Here is a 17,800-nt window from a genome sequence, read left to right as displayed (position 1 = left end):
GTGAAGGTGAAGTGGAGGTCATATCATATGTCATGGAAGGTCCCCTAAGGGTCCTCTCTGTGGGGATGGAACCTCTGAGGGCTCTGAGTGGTCTTTCAGCCAGGCTAAAAGGCGTCATTGTACCACTGTGCTGACAACACAGAGAGGTCCACCAGGTGTCAGTGGGGCAAGCAGGAGGTGAGGCACGAGAGCAGGCTCCTCTGGCCGGGTTTACTGAAGGGTGCATGTATGAGACAATGTCCCCAGAGAAACAGAGCTGACAGAAGGTATGGGTAGTGTGTAGAGACTCCTTTTTAAGACTTGGCTCCACAGTTAGCAAGCAGGAGGCCAAAATGCTGGGATACAAGCTCTAGCTGATACAAAGTCAGGTGAAGATAGTCCTACTTGGCTAGCTGGTGGAGGAGCATGCTTGCACTTGGGAACCCCATGTTCCATTCAGGCCCCCAGTGGTGCCCTTAAGACCCACCTACCTTTGGAAGCACCTGCTTCGTGATCACCAGTTTCATCTAAATATACCTTCAGACATTTCAACAAGAAGTGACGTGCTCTGGAATCCCGAGGGCCAGTCACTCTGACGTAAAATTTAACCATCCCACAATGAGGAGACACATTAGAGATCCTGAAGTTCTGCTGGAGCTTGCAGGAACAGGGAAGGCCATGATGATACAAGATGGGGGAATATATTGAGCTGAAAATGCTCTACATCTCTAGCCAGAGTTGCTTAAGAAGCAGCTGCGCCTGGGAACAGGGGCTAGGCCCTGGGGGATTCTAGAGAATGGGACAGTTGTAAGAGCAAAGATGGACTCTGAGACAGGCAAGGTCACCCAGGCAGTTAATGGACCTACAGCCCATCTGCTAGGGGCAGCAGCTGATGGGGGAGGTGGGTCATGGGACACAGTCTCAGAATAGGGACATGGCAGAACTTGTCTGCAGAGTATTATAGAGTCAGCCAGTAGAAACTCTAGATAATCTGAGGGACTATTCTGTCACTGTGGGATGGAGGGGCAGGCTCTTAACAGATTCACAGATGCCTGCTGGAAGGGCCTTGGTGGTGCTGAGTTGCTGACCCTGAAGCCACTTGAGAACCTGAAGCAAGGGGCCCCTAAGGGCTGATGATATCACCTGAGGCTTGTAATCCAAGTGGTGCCCAAGGACAGCAAGGAGAACGGCCAGGCTGAAAACCTGAGGGACAGTGACAGTTTTACCAAGGAAGCATAGCACATAAAGTGGTGGGAACCCAAAGGGCCAAGATAGCTCCAGGAAGTGAAGGCAAGATCTGCACTCAGAAGGCAAATTCCTGGGAAGCAATGGTAAACTCTGGCTATTGTCACCCGGCTAGAGGGAAGAACTGGGAGGTGGGGAGAAGGGCACTGGTGAATGGTGAAGGTCTGTAGGAGGCCTCTGCTTAGCTAGGGTTAGGGACAACTGTCTGTTATTACAACTAAGAGTCATGACAGAGTATGGTAGAAAGGGATTCATAGAGGGACAACCCCTTTCTCCCCCCCTCAGGGAGGGAATTGATCTGTGAAGGACCAAGAAAGATAGGTAAACCTGAAGACATGGATCCAAGTTGATGGAGAGTCAGAAGAAAGGGAGGAATCGAGGACAGAGCCCTGCCATCTTTCCTCTAGGTTTGAGTTCCAAGTACAGCGATGAGGAAAGACTGGTTCTGTATCACATGCACCAGGCTCTCTCAGCATATAGTAATTGCTCAGTTAGCATGTGCTCTTATATTGCACACACTTCTAGAGACAGAGGCAACGTGTGTCTTAGAGGCTTCAGGCTGTCTGGTCAACAGCAGGAAGTTGCACCATCTGCAGTGCTGAAGACAGATGAGGAGACCACTTCGGTGCTCTGTCCAGGCAGTCACCACAAGCTGGAGACAGATAATATCCATGCATCAAACTTGCTTATAAAACATATCAGACCAGGTAGTGGAGGCACATGCCTTTAATCCCAGCACTTGGGAGGCAGAAGCAGGCGGATCTCTGTGAGTTGGAGGCCAGCCTGGTCTACAAAGTGAGTTCCAGGATAGACTCCAAAGCTACACAGAGAAACCCTGTCTTGAAAAACAACCCCCCACCAAACACACAAATCAAAGCTAAAACTAAGACTCTCGAGGCAATGGCAGGGTTTAAAGGCAGCTCTGGGCTTCCAGTGTGTAGATGGGATGCTTCTTAGTGTTCCTGCCCCTGAGCGCTGCTGTCTCTATCCAGCAGGCTTGTGGGACTTCCCCCAGACACCCTAAGGAAGCAGGCGGTAAGCCCCCTGAAGCCTCATCCCCAGAGGAGCTGGGTGGGTTCTAGTACTGGTCCTGGTCATTTGCTGGTGGCCATTTATGAGGTGCTCCTGGTTTAACATCATGCTAAGGTGTTTTCTCTCTCCAGGGACTTGCAGAAAGATTAGTGGGCTTTCCAGGGGATACCAGCAGGAATTGTAGGCCAAGTGCCATCATCCTTTCCTAGCCCCATTGTCCCGTGTCTGCCCAGCTCCTAACTGTGCAAGGAGACCGTCTCCCAAGCAGAAGTAGGGTACTTGGCTACTCTACCTGACAACCTTTAAATGAACTAAGGATTCAAAAGGCCTCTGGGTACCCTGGGTATCCAGAGTCAGCAGGGACCCAAAAGTTATCCAAATGTGGGGTGGATCTATTTGCTAAGCCCTTGTCCAGAGCCCTCACCGCCTCCAGGACAGGGGATGTCAACAACCTGGCCCTGATCCTGGTCCACCCCTGTATCCACAAGAGTGGGGGCTCTGCACTGATGACTAAGGGAGAGTTAATTGGCTCCAGAGAGAGAGCAGGATATGGTTCATCCCTGTGCTTGTACCACTCCTTGTCCAGACCCCTTCAACTAGGATGTGGAGGTCCCCAGTCTGCATCTCAGGTTCCTCCAATGTCTAAGACCTGGGATCCGAATGTTTTACAACATCACTGACTATATAGGTTGTCCTCACCTACATACAGGATGACTAGGAGGGAATAGCTCACAAGCAATTACACAGCCAGGCCAGACGATGGGCAGAGCAGGAGCAGGGGACCCTGTGTGTTCCTACCACACCCCACAGGTGGAACTGGAGTGGCCTGGCCTTTCCTTCATCTTCCAGAGCTCACCAGGGATGCCCTGCTCTCTACCACCACAGAATCTTGAAACCACACTGAAGCCTAGCCTCCAGCTCGTCACAAGTCACCAGACCCTCCCACAATTTCGACAGGCTTGTAGTTCTGCCAGAGGACATTCCAATCTAAGATTGTTTCTGGTTCTCCTTATGGTGAGAATGGAGAAAAATCAACCCTCCTCATTTAAATAAGGGATCCAGGGTCCCCAGGGCTGGCCTGATTCCTAGGTTGGGGAAGCTGCCCATTCCTAGGTTGGGGAAGCAACTCTCCCAACTAACTGGGAAGCACACGTCATTCTTATTTCAGTAATGGGGGGAGGTGATAAGAGGGCAGAAGATGGAGGAAAACATATGGCTCCAAATCCCAAGGGCACCTGAGAACACTGAGCTCAGCAAAATGAGCTCAAGAGTGCATGCATACTCTGAAGTCCACAGCCCAGACTCCTCCTCCGGCTTCGTAACTTAGTTAACCTGAAGCCTAACTTAGCCATCCCTGTGCATAACTCAGATAACTTAATGCTGATACCATGACCTCTGCGGTAGAGAACCCAGGGTTACTGCCTGTGGCCCCAAAGGCTTGTCACCCGACAGATTTTTGACCCAGAGACCTGGATCCCACCGGATGTTCTTCATTACTGAGGGCTTGCGTGTCTTTCGGAGACAAGGAACAGCTGACATGTGCGAGGCATTAGCCCTGTCTGCTCTCCTTGGCACATCGTGAAGCCCCGGGGAGTTTCCCTTTTAAAGAGCTGGAGAACTCGGGAGCAGACTATCTGTCTCTCTGGATTTCAGCTGCAGGACTGAAGCTACATTTGTACCCCCTGACCTGTGCATGCTCTTGGTGAGTGTTGGGGTGCTTGCTAGGAAGTAGACCTGGGTAGAGGCCAAGCAATAATGAAGTTCAGAGAGTCTTTTCCATTTCTGGGAAGAAAATATCCCATGAGCAGGGGAAACTTACAGATAGACAGTGAACAGTGTCTATATGTCCAGGGAACGACATCCTGCCTGCCACATCTTGAAGGGAGAGGGTCTGCCAGGCTGAGAGCTTTCAGGTGATGGACAGAGGGGACTCATTAGCCTTAGGCAGAAGAAAAAAAGTGTTGCATCTGGATGTCCAGGATGGTGTGGGGGAGGGGGGGTGAAGCTAAAAGCAGGACCTTTTTTTGATGTGGCCAGGGCATGCAAAGCTGGAGTGATAAAAGAGAAAGATGACCTTGTGGGGCAGCTCACCAGGAGCTGTGTAAGACTCCTGGGAAGGATGAGGAGAGACATGAAGAATTCACCAACCTGAGGATGAACTGGGGGTGATGACATGCCATAGGACATGGCCCCTGAGGAGGGAACTGGGCTTTGGGAGACAGAGGTTAGGGTGAGGGCTTGACTTTTGGGCCAGAAAATTCAGCTGCCTGGGGGGATCTCTATGTACAGATATCAGCCTGGTATGCAGTTAGAGTGTGACCCAATGACATCCTCTGGGGAAAAGGACTTAGGGAGAGTTGACATGTGAGCCCCCACTCCACATGCAGCCTTTCTGGAAACTTATTTGGGTGCTCTAGGTTCCAGAATCCACAAGTAGTCAGAGGAAACTGAATGCAGCACTTCAGGCACATGAGTGGACCTAGGAACCAAGTGTTACCCAGAGTGGCTGGGTGTGTCCACCCCAGGGCCACAGGTAAGGCCATATGGCATGTGGCAGGGCCACATGCCCAGTATGTGGCCTCCAAGTCTCATGTGGACACATGTGTAGCTGTCTATAGCCGTCTGGGCATCTGAGTGTATGTTTATTTAGTATTTATGAAAAGGTTTCCACATATATTCCTAAACTTGTCCGTACACCTGGAACTGCTTGTTTGGGGTGTGCCCAACTGTTTCTGTCTGTGATGATCTGTGAAAATGTGTGGGACCTGGCAGACCTGTGTTTGCCTAGATACCTCCGTACAGACAGTAACATCCAAATACGTATGCATATATCCACAGGTGTTTGCTGCCAATGGTGTTTATGAGGGAGTATACTTGTAACATGCAAATTTAAAGCATGTGACTGTGTTTCTGCTGTGTGTGGGTGTTTATGTGGTTCAGATGTCTCTGTATTTGGATGTGCTCTATGGCCTGTGTCTGTTGGAGGACATGGGATCATAGATCTGAGATTCTGTGCTGCTATGTAATTGTCTCTACTGTTCTGTGGCTGGCTGAGCATGATCAGGGTCATTAGCCCATTGAGTCTCAGTTTACACATTATAACGTGCCTTGGTAGAAGGAACTGTGATAAACTCTGGCTAGTAATTAATTCTGAAGGCTTCAGTTTTGGAACTTGGTGTCTCCAGGCCTATTGGGGTGACCCTGTTCAATGTAGCATGTTTTCTAGGTTGGAAAATGGTTCACTGATCCACTCTATCGTATCCTCTCTGGCTCTGGTTGGAATTGAACAGCACTGTATAGGTATTGTGTGTTTATTTTACTGTGTTCCTCTCCTTTTGATAAGTGAGCCTATTTTTCTAATGAAAAACAACACTCTGTACATAGAATAAAGGAATATGGTTCAAGGCCAACTGTCAGTTTGAAGGCAAAACTTGAGGCAAGGGTTGGGTGTAGATAGATCTCTTGAGAAGTGATCATCAAGGCAGGTAGAAAGCAGTGTCTGAAACACACACACACACAGATAAACAATATACACACACACAAAGACAGACATACACACGAGCGCGCGCACGCACACACACACACACACACACACACACACAGAGAGAGAGAGAGAGAGAGAGAGAGAGAGAGAGAGAATAAACAAATAAAAATGTAAAAGAAAAAAAGAGCTGGATGATCCAAAGAAGCCGCTTGGTTTCTGGCCTGCTGCTGTCTGTACATCAAGGTGGTTAACTGACCCCTCAGTGGAGCTGTTTCAATGTCACGTGATGACAAGTGCAGCATGGGAAGGTCTTGGCATAGCCATACCAGGGATATATGGATCTGTTACAGCCAGGAACCTAAACTAGGGCTGTCTGCCCTAAAGCTGGTGCTCCTAATGCCTGCCCCATCTCCCAATTATTTTCCTGTAGTGATTCTATGGTACGGAATCAGGGCAAACATACTCCAGAGCACTGTTGTCCTGTCAGGTCCTGCCTCTTTCCATGGTGAAGCATCTAGGTCAGTCAAGAATGTGAGAGTACCAGAGACCATGCCATGCGCAATATTCAGACCCAGTGGAAGAAATAGTAATGGAGATCACAAACACTACCATGTGAGACTTATGCTTGTCATCCCAGCTCTTGGGATGCTAAGACATATGATCACTGAGAGTTTAAGGCCAGCCTGGGCTACTGAATGGAATCCTATTTTAAAAACAACTAAACAGGCCAGATGGTGGTGGCTCACACCTTTCATCCTTGCACTCGGGAGGCAGAGCTAGTTCCAAGATAGCCTCCAAAGCCACAGAGAAAACCTGTCTAGAAAAAACAAGAAACAAAAACAAACAAACAAGAAACAACTAAACAGAACAAAAACGTTTTAAAAGCCACCCCAAACCAAATAAAACAGAAGTATAGTAGCAGCTCCTACTCCCACTGAATCCTCTAGGAAGCATCAGCAGAGTGCACATAAATAGCCTTCTGTTCTTAACCATTGAGAGGAAGGGAGGAAAAAAAATTATAGAAGAATCTGCAACACCGGGAGATGAAAAAGGGCTGGTCGGAAGGCAAAGGTCTCAGCACACTATAGGAAGGAGAGGTAGGAGGGAAGAAACTTGTGAAGGAAGGCTCCCCCAACCCAGCCAAGTTGTTGCAGACAGCTAGAGTTGGATTTGGTTGACAGTGGAATTCTGGAAATGCCTGAGATGAGATAAGAGAGAGAGACAGAGAGAGACAGAGACACAGACAGGGAGACAGACAGAGAAAACTATGGCCTAGTCAAGGAAGGAGAAAAACATCAAGAGAGTCCCTGAGACAGAAACTTTCCAGAACCAGGTCAGCTTTTCTCAACAGTGCTTCTGGCTCACTTTAAGGACCGAGTTTTGATGATCTCCTTTTGTTGCATTTAACCCTAAATTGAGAAAAAGCCCTCACACATCCCAGCCCAGCCCACTCTGCTATTTCTCTAGCCTTAACCACCAAGTAGGGAACAACAGGGGTTACCAGCTGGTCATGGAATGCTGTCAGTGTAATGGAAGGTCCAGAAAACAGGAAGACGAAGGCTGGAGTTCATTCAGTAAACCAAAGGGAACAAAAGAAAATAGTGTTGCTACAGACGGATGTGGCTTTCATAACCAGAGCAAAGTGCCAAGGGAAAAAACAAGAATGCAGTCTTGGGAAGTTGAGTATACAATTTCTGAAATTAAACGTGGAGACAAAGGGAGGAAGTCACCCAAGGGCACAGAGAAAGAAACACACACACATTCACTCACACGTAAACCTGAAACAAGGCTGGGCATGGGTGAGCCTAGGTAGGAGAATGGAAAGTTCAAGGCCACCCTAGGTAGGGTGTGGGGAGACATCAAGGCCACACTAGGTAGGGTGTGGGGAGACAGCTCAGTAGGTAAAATATTTGCCACATAAGCGTGAATACCTAAGTTTGATCCCTAGCACTCACATAAAAAGCTGTGTGGAAGAAACACAGACAAACAGGCAAGTCACTGGAGCTCATTGGCCAGCCAACCCAAGCCAAATGGGTAAACCCCAGGTCCCACTGAGAGATCTTGTCTCAAAACTCCTGTTCCTGAGGAACAACACCAAAGGCTGACCCCTTGCTTAATACGCACAAAGCTAGGGCTTAATGGTCTAGCCTTGTGGATTATACTACTTGCATACACATGTGTACCTGTTTACACACAAGCACACATCCACCTACACATAAAAACACCCACAAGAAAAGTGACAAAGAAGGCTCTGGGGCAGCAGGGGCAAATAAAAACAAAGTGTAACATATGTATGTATGTCTGTATTTATGAAAATGTCCATAAAAAGGGAAGCTAGAGACATACCTCAATTGAGAAGTATACCAGCATGCATGAAGCTATAGGGCTCTATTCCCACTGCCTCATAAACCGGGTGTGTGTGTGTGTAATCACACTGGGCAGCAGGAGGCTGGAAGATCATAAATTCAAGGTCATTCTCAGTTAATGATTTGGAGGATACATGAAACCCTTTCTAAAAAACAAAACAAAACAAAACTCAAAAGCCTGTCAGTTATTGAGAAATCACATACTGTCAGGACAAAGAGGTGACAATACCTAGAGAAGAAAAGGCATGCCATCTGCAAAGAACTAGAATAATAAAATTATTATTATTTATATATCAGCTGTCCTGATGCTGTTCCTGTCAACAGTTCAATCAAGACAGACTGCAGAGCCTTCAAACTCATGGGGACATGATTTATGCCTCAGGACTGCACATCCAACAAAACTGTTGACCTGGTATGAAAGCTGAATAAACATAATGCAGGCTGGTAAAAGCTCACAGATGCAGCCCCTACATACCCCTTGCCAGAGAATGTTGTGAGGACTTGTCCTAACCAAGTAAGAGGCTAAGCCAAAAAGAAGGAGAAGTTAAAATAAGATGAGAAGTGGAAACTGTCAGCACCCAGCTCTTAGCCAGGGACCCCTGGAGGAGGCAAAGTCAGATGAGAGCATCTGGGAGGAAGGGAGGGAGGGCGAGGGAGGAAGGGGGAGGGAGAGAGGGAGAGCTGGGTGGTGAGAGGAGGCTGTAGTAACAGGAGACTGGCAGACTGTGAGAATGTGATAATTACACCCAGTGGGAGAAGGTGAGTACAAACAGTAAGACACAGTTTCTAAAGGCAAGGTCTTACTCTGTAGCCTAGGCTACCCTCAAGTTTGCCCATCCTCCTGCCTCAGCCTTCCAAATGCAGGATTACAGGTAGTATAGCTGGACAATACAATATCTAGTTTGATTAAAAACAACAAGCTGGGCAGTGGCAATACCACCTTTAAACTCAGAACTCAGGAGGCAGAGGCAGGCAGATCTCTGTGAGTTCAAGGCCAGTCTAGTCTACAGAATGAGTTCCAGGACAGGCTCCAATGTTACACAGAGAAACCCTGTTTCAAAGAAACGAAACAAAACAAACAAAAACCCCAAAAAAAAAAACAAAAACAAAACAAAAATCTCATTGGTTCTCAACCTGTGGGTCTCATATCAGATATCCTGAATATCAGATATTTACATTACAAAAATCAGATATTTATATTGCAATTCATAAAAGTAGCCAAATTACAGCTATGAAGTAACAACAAAAATAATTTTATGGTTGGGAGTCACCATAGCATGAGGAATTGTATTAAAGGGTCACAGCATTAGGTTGAGAACCACTGTCTAACTTTTCCTACCAATAATGATGTAACACAATGATCTCTTAAGCTAAGGCTGAGAAATCTGACCAACTCATAAAATTCTGAATGGAAACAACAGTATAGGAACCTAGGATTTGAACTGGAAGCCCACAAGGCCACACTATTTAAAGCTGAACCCTAGTTTTATCTATTCTAGGAAAATGCTATACCACTGAACAACATTCCCCAGCCCCTTTAGGACTTTTTTTTTTCCGAGACAGGGTTTCTCTGTAGCTTTGGAGTTTGTCCTGGAACTCGCTCTGTAGACCAGGCTGGCCTCCAACTCACATAGATCCACTGCCTCTCTGCCTCCTGAGTGCTGGGATTGAAGGCATGGTGCCACCAACACCTGGCTCCTTTAGGGCTTTTAAATCAATATAGGGGTGACAGGAGAAAAATTAAAAGTTGTTTTTAACAATCCAAGATGGGTGCAGTAGTGTATTTGGGTGATGGGGAGCAGGAGGCTAAGAGTCCAAAGCCAGGCTGGGAAGTGGTGGTGCAAGCCTTTGACGCCAGCACGCAGGAGGCAGAGTTCAGAGGCACACAGACAGAGACAGAACTCTGAATTCAAGGCTATCCTGGTCTACAGAGTGACTTCCAGGAACAGGGTGACTTCTAGGACAGCCAGGACTACATTGAGAAACCCTGTCTCCAAACCAAAACAACAACAAAAGAGTTCAATGCTGGTCTGGGTGACAAGAGACCCTGTCTCAACAACAAATTTGAATTCACACCTGGAATAATCAAGGGCCAGGCAGGTCTAAACAGAAGGTTCACCTTCCTGAGGAAGCATAAGAGACAATGACATGCTCCCAGAGCTCACACAGCATTTCCAGAAGGGCCCAGACACTGCTTGGTGCTGGAAGCAGCAGGCTGGGGTTGACAGGTTCGTCCAGTGAGGATGAGAATACGAATCTGACAACAGTATTTCAAGAGATTTTACCCAAGAAAGAAGAATTTCAGACAAGCAAAATACCACAAGAGAAAATAAGAACAGGGGACAAATGAATGGAGTGTACTATTGCTAAAGGGATGTGGTGGACCATGATTTAAGCACTAAGGATTCTGCAAGGTACACAGGATTATGTAAGACTACTAAACAAGGAGAGAAAATGCTAGCAGAGGAGTAACAGAAAAATGAACATGCTAATTGTAGGGGTTGAGGAAGGAACAATAACTTGAAAATGTAGTGAAAGCATCGGGGTGTGGTGGTGCATGCCTGTAATCTCAGCACTTGGGGGGGCTAAGGTATTACTACATGTTTCATGCCAGTCTGGGTACAAAGTGAGTTCCAGTCCAGCCTGGGTTACCCTGCAAGTTCTTTCCTGTCCCCCTTCCCCACCCAGCAGCCTTAAAACCCAGACACAGATCACACTGCAAGCCCGGGGAACTCTGGTAGCTATCAGAGTATGAGGCCTCCATACCCCTCTTGTACGAAATGGGTCACGGGGGTAGCATGGACACCTAGGATGACTAAGATACCATAAAGGTACATGGACAATGGCAATTTCTGTATAGGGCCCTGGATTAAGGATTCTTGGGGCCTCTTTGCCAAGAGACAATGGAAACTGGGAAGATAATATAAGTGTGTTTTTTCTGTAAGGATAAGGTACATTGATAGCTGCTACCTGACCCAGTCTCCCCAGAAACCATTGGAGGTGCTGTCAACCAGAGGGAAAGTGAGGTCCAGGGGCCAGGGTGGGGGAGAAAGCACCAGGTATTGCCTGGGAATGAGTAGGCACCAGGAGGACCCTTACTGAATGCTGTAATCCTGACCTATAAGAATTTGGGCATTAAAAAGTAAAGAAAAAATAATAATTTGAGCACTTTCAGTGGACTGGGCCCCAAAGGGCAGGGCTGTATAAAGCCTCCAGGAGCAGTTGTGCCAGGAAGCTAGATGTTTGGAGCTTCTGTCAGGGTCTGGAATCCCAGTCCACCTGGCCAATACAGCAACAGCCAGTATGGGATTGGCTATGCTACCTATCATGAAAGGGAATGGAGTGGTTACTCATTGAACCCTGGAAGTTATAAACAATCTTAATTACCTGGACCAAAGGCCTCTGTCTTTTCTCCTGACAGGCACAGCGGCTCCGTCTGGCCCTTAGACATGTTTTTTTCTGTGTATAGACCAGCACAGAGGTGCCAAGGCATCTGTGGAAGCAGATCCCTGTGGAACCTTGCAATGTTGGTCATCTGGTGGTTCTGGCCTTTGCTGGCTGTCTGTGCTTCTGACTCATTCCGGTTGAAGGCAGAGGAAATCATGAAGACCACACCGGTCATTGATGGGTGAGTAGCTACCTATTGAGGTGCCTGCAGGGGCCAGAAGGTTCCACACCACTGCTGGGGCCTTGGTTTCTCCACTGTACCGTGGTTCTTGTCTTCTTCTGGGCTCAGCTTCTTGGTAGAGAGTCTTAGGACCTAAAAGGTTTCAGCAAAAGAGGGCAGGACGGAAGGAGGGAGTGTCCCAGCACCTGGCTTCCAGGGCTCTGAAAGCTCAGAGTTTGATTGCATCTGGGGGATTCTGAGGTTTCCCAATTCTCTAGTCATATGTGTGAGGATCCAAGTCCCCTACCTGGATCTCAGCCAAAAACCTGAGGTAAGGGTGGCTTTACCTCAATAAGGTCCTCTTGAGCACCCTTCTGACTCTCCTCGTCTCTGCCCAGCTGGGTGCCAAATGCCCCAGTGCCTGTCTTGTTCCTTTGTGGAGATCACAGTGCATGTGGGGGTGTGCCATATGTCCAGCTCACATGCCCTGGCCCCTCTGATAGCACTAGAATACTTAAAGACCTTTTGCGAACTCCTTACCACCCGACCTCTACTTCTGCCTATCACATCCACCTACCCCTGCTGGCCAGTCACTCTCCCATTGGGTTATTGCAGACCTCCCTTGGTCCCTGAGGCACAGAGAGGCTAGACCTGCAGTTTGACCTGGCAGGGGTGGCTCTGTGGTCCCATTCTGTCTTCCCAAAGAGGGTGGAGAGAAGAGTGGTTCCATGTAGGGTGGCAGTGAACTCCTGAGTTATTTAGGGCCCTATTCAAATGCTCCACCCCTCCCCAGCGTGCCCACAATGGAGATGAGTTTCTTAGATAGGCTGTGAGTGTCCTCAGGCAAAAGATTAAAGTTCCCTTCCTGGAGCCTGCCTAGCCCTGCCTAAAACAGCTGGCAAGGCTGCCTTGGCTGGCCCATATCCATTCATTTATCCATTCAGTAAGTGTATCATGACAAATCTGTGCCAGTGCAAAGGGTGGGGTAAGAGGGGTGAAATCAGTCCAGCCCATTCCCAGACTTTCAAAAGCATGCAGACTGAAGCTTGTGTGTCCCTTTGCTGTGGGATGGCTTGGGCACTGGCCCTAGGGAGGGGTGCATTCCTGGATTGACTATCTTTGGAAAAGCCATTACTGGGAGTGGATGGCTTCAGGTGAAGAACTAATTGGTGGCAGTGACCTAGTACAAGGACTCAACAACCCTGAGTCAATTGTTATATAATGCTGGGTGTACTTGTTTCCACTTGTAATCCCAGGACTTGGGAGGCTGAGGCTAAAGGGTCAATCACTGCAGTTGTAGGGCCAGCCTAGGTTCCATAATGAGCTCATGTCCAGTCTGGGTTAGTAGAAAGACCCTGTTTAAAAACTCCAGGCATAGTGACACTTGTCTTTATTCCCAGCATCCAGGAAGCTGAGGTAGGTGGATCTCTGTGAGTTCAAGACCAGCCTGTTCTACAGAGTTCTAAGACAGCCAGAGCTACAGAGTGAGACTCTGTCTTGAAAAACAAAAACAAACAAAAAAAGAAAACACAAATAAGGGGGTTAGAGAGATGATGGCTCAGTGGTTAAGAGCTGTTGCTGTTTTTGTACAGGACTAGGGTTTGGGTCATTAAAAAAAAAAAAAAACAAAAAACTTTTTTTTCAAGAAAGGGTTTCTTTTGTGTAGCACTGGCTGACCTAGAACTCAATCTGTAGACCAGGCTGCCTAGAGCTCTATCTGTAGACCGGAATGCCTGTCTCTGCCTCCTGAGTGAGGGGATTAAAGGCATGGGCCATCACTGCCTGGCTTAGGGGTTCAGTTCTTAATACCATATCTTACAGCCACCTATAAATTCAGTTCCAGGTAATCCTATGCTCTCTTCTCACCCCTGTGGGTAGCAGGCACACACATGATACACATACAAACATACATGCAAGCAAAAACTAAAATACACATAAAATCAATCAATCTAAATAATAATAAAACAACAAACAAGAAGAATGGGTATAGTGGCATAAACCGGTAATCTCAATTTGTAGAAGGCAGAGGCTTAATAAAGACCACAGAAAATTTTAGGCCAGTTTGGGCTACATGAAGAGTTTTAGGCTATCCAGGACTACATAGTAAGACCCTATCTCAAAAGAAACCAACCCTCAAAAAAGCCTACATGTTTTACAAGTATATTTGGATAAAGGACTTTGTATGTATATTTCAGTAGGGTGTTATGATATTGCCTAGTGATGGATAGATGTCCCGTTTTTGCAGATGTTCTCATAAGAATGAAGGTGCCTAACAACATATTTCTCTGGACAGATCCAAATGACTACACCAACAGTTACTTATCTACCTTAATAATGCTCTTGGGCCAGGCTTTGGTGGCATACGCCTTTGATCCCAACAGTTGGGAGGCAGAGGCAAGTGGATCTCTATGAGTTGAAGGCCAGCCTGGTCTACAAGAGCTACTTCCAGGACAGCCTCCAAAACCACCGAGGAACTCTGTCTTGAAAGACAATAATAATAATAGTAATAATAATACTAATAATAATGCACTTGGTATCTTGGAGAAGATACCAAGGTGCCCCATGCTATAGAGAAGGAAATCTAGGTGTAGGAAATAGGAACTGGGGTTAGAGAAGGAAAGAGGACAATGGGAACAAAGCCAGGGCTGGGGAAGGAAGTTGCTCACTTTACAGGAGCCTTGAGGGTCCAGCCCAACACAGGCTGCAGCCACAGGACTGATACACACTGTGGGAGCCTCCTCCACAATCCTGTGCATGCAATCAGTGCAGTGCAGATCTGCAGCAAGCGTTCTCCTGGGCTTGAGCCTGCTTGGCTACTCCTGGACTGCCGGCTGGAGTCCAGTGACAACTCAGGCTCTGTAGCAGCGTAGGCAGAGGTGACAAGAAGCCTTTGTTTTAGCTCAGATGCTAGCTTTTGGCCCTCTCCCTACTCCATGAAAGCATTGGCTCCCTTGGAACCCAGAGGATCAAAGTCCTTTGGAGTCAGAGATGAACTAGCCAAAGGCAAGCTGGGGTTTCCATAGGAATCGAGACAAAGAAGAACCCCAATCCTATGAGTGATACCTCACTCCTCAGAGGAATGAGGGCCAGTCTACTCCCTATATGTCACAGCTTTCCCTGCAAGGGAAATTTTTTTGAACTAAAAATGCCATATCCCTATAAGGTGTCTGCATTGGTTCCCAGGCCCAGGTGATTTTATAGCAGAGCAGGGGTTGGTGTGGGGGTGGAGGGTGTATAGGAAGGCCGTCCTAGCCATACTCAGCTCATGGTCATTTGGCCTGGAGTGCAGTCAGGAATTTCACCTGTGTTCAGGTGTGTTCAAGTCAGAGATAATTCACCTTTGAGGCCTGTGTGTTAACCTTGAGCCCTAGGATTTTGAAATGGAGAAGGGAAGTCTGCAAACCAGCTGGTTCAGAGCCCAAGCAGACTTCCTAATCCACCTTGGACCCACTCCGGTTCCCTCCAGGCACAACGACTTGCCTTGGCAACTGCTGAAGTTGTTCAACAACAAGCTGAATGACTCGAAGGCCAACTTGAACACACTGTTGGAAACACACACCAACATCCCAAAGCTGAGGGACGGCTACGTGGGGGGCCAGGTACATTCTCTTGTCTCCCATCTGTTCTTTATTGGGGTCTCCCCTATGTTCCCTGTGGAACTGGTTAGGTATGGCCTGCCTTAGAGAAGAATGCTTCCTAGACCCCTGAGCCATAGGCCTTGGAAGGGCACACTTGAAGGGCTTCTAAAACGGCAGGAGAACAGACCCATGTGTACACTGGGGTGGGCTTAGATATCATTGGTCTGGGCTACCAGCTATTACGTTTTGCCCCCAGTTCTGGTCCGCATACTTGCCTTGTGATACCCAAAACAAAGATGCTGTGAGAAGGATATTGGAACAGATAGATGTCATACACCGAATGTGCCAACTATATCCTGAGACCTTCTTGTGTGTCACCAATAGTTCAGGTAGTATCCTGCCAATGTCCTGCTGCCAGGCTTGGTCTTGAGTACAGGGTGGGGCTTTGAACCCCAAAAGTCTAGTGCCAATCCTCTCCTTCTCTGTAGGTATCCGACAGGCTTTCAGCGAGGGGAAAGTGGCCAGTCTGATTGGTGTGGAAGGTGGTCACTTAATCGACAGCAGCCTGGGTGTCCTTCGGACACTCTACCATCTGGGCATGCGGTACCTGACCCTCACCCACAACTGCAACACACCCTGGTAAGGGGTCCCACTGTGAAGCCCCTGGGATGTGGTGAGGAGAGGAAAACAAACATGGCTTCTGTCATGCCCAGAACTCTCCTGAGCTCTAGCCCAGGCCTTGTAAGCTAGGCAAGTGAGGGTGACACTATTGCTTTGCTCCCTGGCCACATGTGTTTCTCTTCAGGGCCGACAACTGGATGGTGGACACAGGAGATGACAAGGCTGAGAGCCAAGGACTGTCAGACTTTGGGAAGGTGAAGGGGAAGGACCACAGTCCCCAAAGGACAGAGAGCTAGGAAGGTTTCCAGGGTTGAGTACATTGGAAGCCCTGAGCATTCAGGATGCTATGCCCTGAGTGCCCCCACAACCTCCAGACACTAAAGGACTAATTATCACCTATCCAGCACTGTCTCTCCCATGTCCCAAATTCAGAGTATCTATGAGGTGTACCAAATCCTATCTTTCTCCCCACCCTCAGAGAGTGCTGAAGGAGATGAACCGTCTGGGTGTTATGATTGACTTGTCCCATGTGTCTGTGGCCACCATGAAGGCTGCTTTGCAGCTATCCAAGGCCCCAGTTATCTTCAGCCACTCCTCAGCCTTCAGCCTGTGTCGGAGCAGGCGGAATGTACCTGACGATGTACTCCAGTTGGTGGTAAGGCATTTAAGGAGTAAAGGGGAGCCCTTTGTCTCTGGTGGGCCCTGTCTAATTTTCACTCTCCACCCCTCTCTGAGCAGAAGGACACAAGGAGTCTGGTGATGGTGAACTTCTATAGTAAACATGTGTCCTGTTCAAAGGATGCCACCCTGTCCCACGTGGCTGGTAAGTGGATTTGATCACACAGTGACCAAGTGAGGGAGGGCCTTGCTTAGGACCCACACCTGCAACTCTCTACAGACCACCTGGACTACATCAAGAAAGTGGCAGGTCCTGAGGCTGTGGGGCTTGGAGGAGACTATGACGGGGTTACAGAGTAAGAGTGATATCTTATTCTATGATGGAGTTATGATCCTATTGATGTGTGCTGATGGGACATGGGAGGGAAGTGTATCCTGAGTACAGTGCAGGGCATTTTGCTGCAAGCCTGTTCTTCTGGCCTTCATATGCCTGGAGAGTATCTTGTCTGCAATGCCTGGTCCTCTTGGTCTTGGCATAGGCTCCCCAGGGGACTGGAGGATGTTTCCAAGTACCCAGACCTGATAGCGGAGCTTCTCAGGAGGAACTGGACAGATACAGAGGTCAGAGGTGTACTAGCTAACAACTTGATGCGGGTCTTCTTGGAAGTTGAAAAGGTGAGGAGAAAGTGTCCATTTGGGTTTCCTGCCCTTTCCCTATCCACAAGGCTGGCTGTCTAACTTGGGTCTGTCTCCAGGCAAGTAATAACATGCAAGTTCCTGAGGAAGAGCCTATTCCCCTGGATGAGCTGGAAGGCTCCTGCAGGACACACTACGGCTACTCACAAGCCCCCAGCATCCACCTCCAGATAGGGGCCCTGCTGGCCTCTCTGACTCCCTTGCTCTTCAGTCTGCATCTTCTGTAATATCCTAAGGACTAGTGCTTTCAGAGTTCAGGGAAGACTGGACAAGCCAAGAGCCCATGTTATCCATGCAAAGACACACTTTCCCAAATAAGCAGTGGACTTACCTGGGGACACAGGCATACAATAAATGAAATGACCCCTTTAAGTGTAGAGTATGTATGTTGCCAGTATACCTCCCTGGGAGGTACTTCTGAGCATCTGGAGAACAAATTTTATGAGAATGAGCCCTGTGTGAGCAGGGATGCAGGAGTGTCTGAGTTCTTAGAGGACTGGAAGGAACCCAGATGTCTGCAAAAGGTCTTACATAGGCAGTGGCCAGTTTAAAAAATCATGGTCTAGGTTCTAGT

The 17,800-nt window shown here is 48.0% G+C and overlaps 1 protein-coding gene across 1 annotated transcript; it reads left to right on the top strand.

Moving 5' to 3' along the window:
• Window positions 1-3,872: 3,872 nt before the first annotated feature.
• On the top strand, window positions 3,873-17,598 carry Dpep1 (dipeptidase 1). Its single transcript, XM_051201416.1, has 11 exons — window positions 3,873-3,958; window positions 11,528-11,734; window positions 15,180-15,312; window positions 15,548-15,680; window positions 15,780-15,930; window positions 16,097-16,166; window positions 16,391-16,567; window positions 16,651-16,735; window positions 16,811-16,886; window positions 17,070-17,205; window positions 17,286-17,598. The coding sequence occupies exons 2-11, from the start codon at window positions 11,556-11,558 to the stop codon at window positions 17,451-17,453; spliced, it is 1,308 nt and encodes a 435-aa protein (XP_051057373.1). The 5' UTR covers window positions 3,873-3,958; window positions 11,528-11,555; the 3' UTR covers window positions 17,454-17,598.
• The last annotated feature ends 202 nt before the right edge of the window (window positions 17,599-17,800 follow it).

This window comes from Phodopus roborovskii, unplaced genomic scaffold, assembly GCF_943737965.1.
Source record: "Phodopus roborovskii unplaced genomic scaffold, PHOROB, whole genome shotgun sequence".
Lineage (NCBI taxonomy): Eukaryota > Metazoa > Chordata > Mammalia > Rodentia > Cricetidae > Phodopus > Phodopus roborovskii.
The sequence above is the reverse complement of the archived record's forward strand: the minus strand, read 5'-3'. Positions and strand labels throughout refer to the sequence as shown.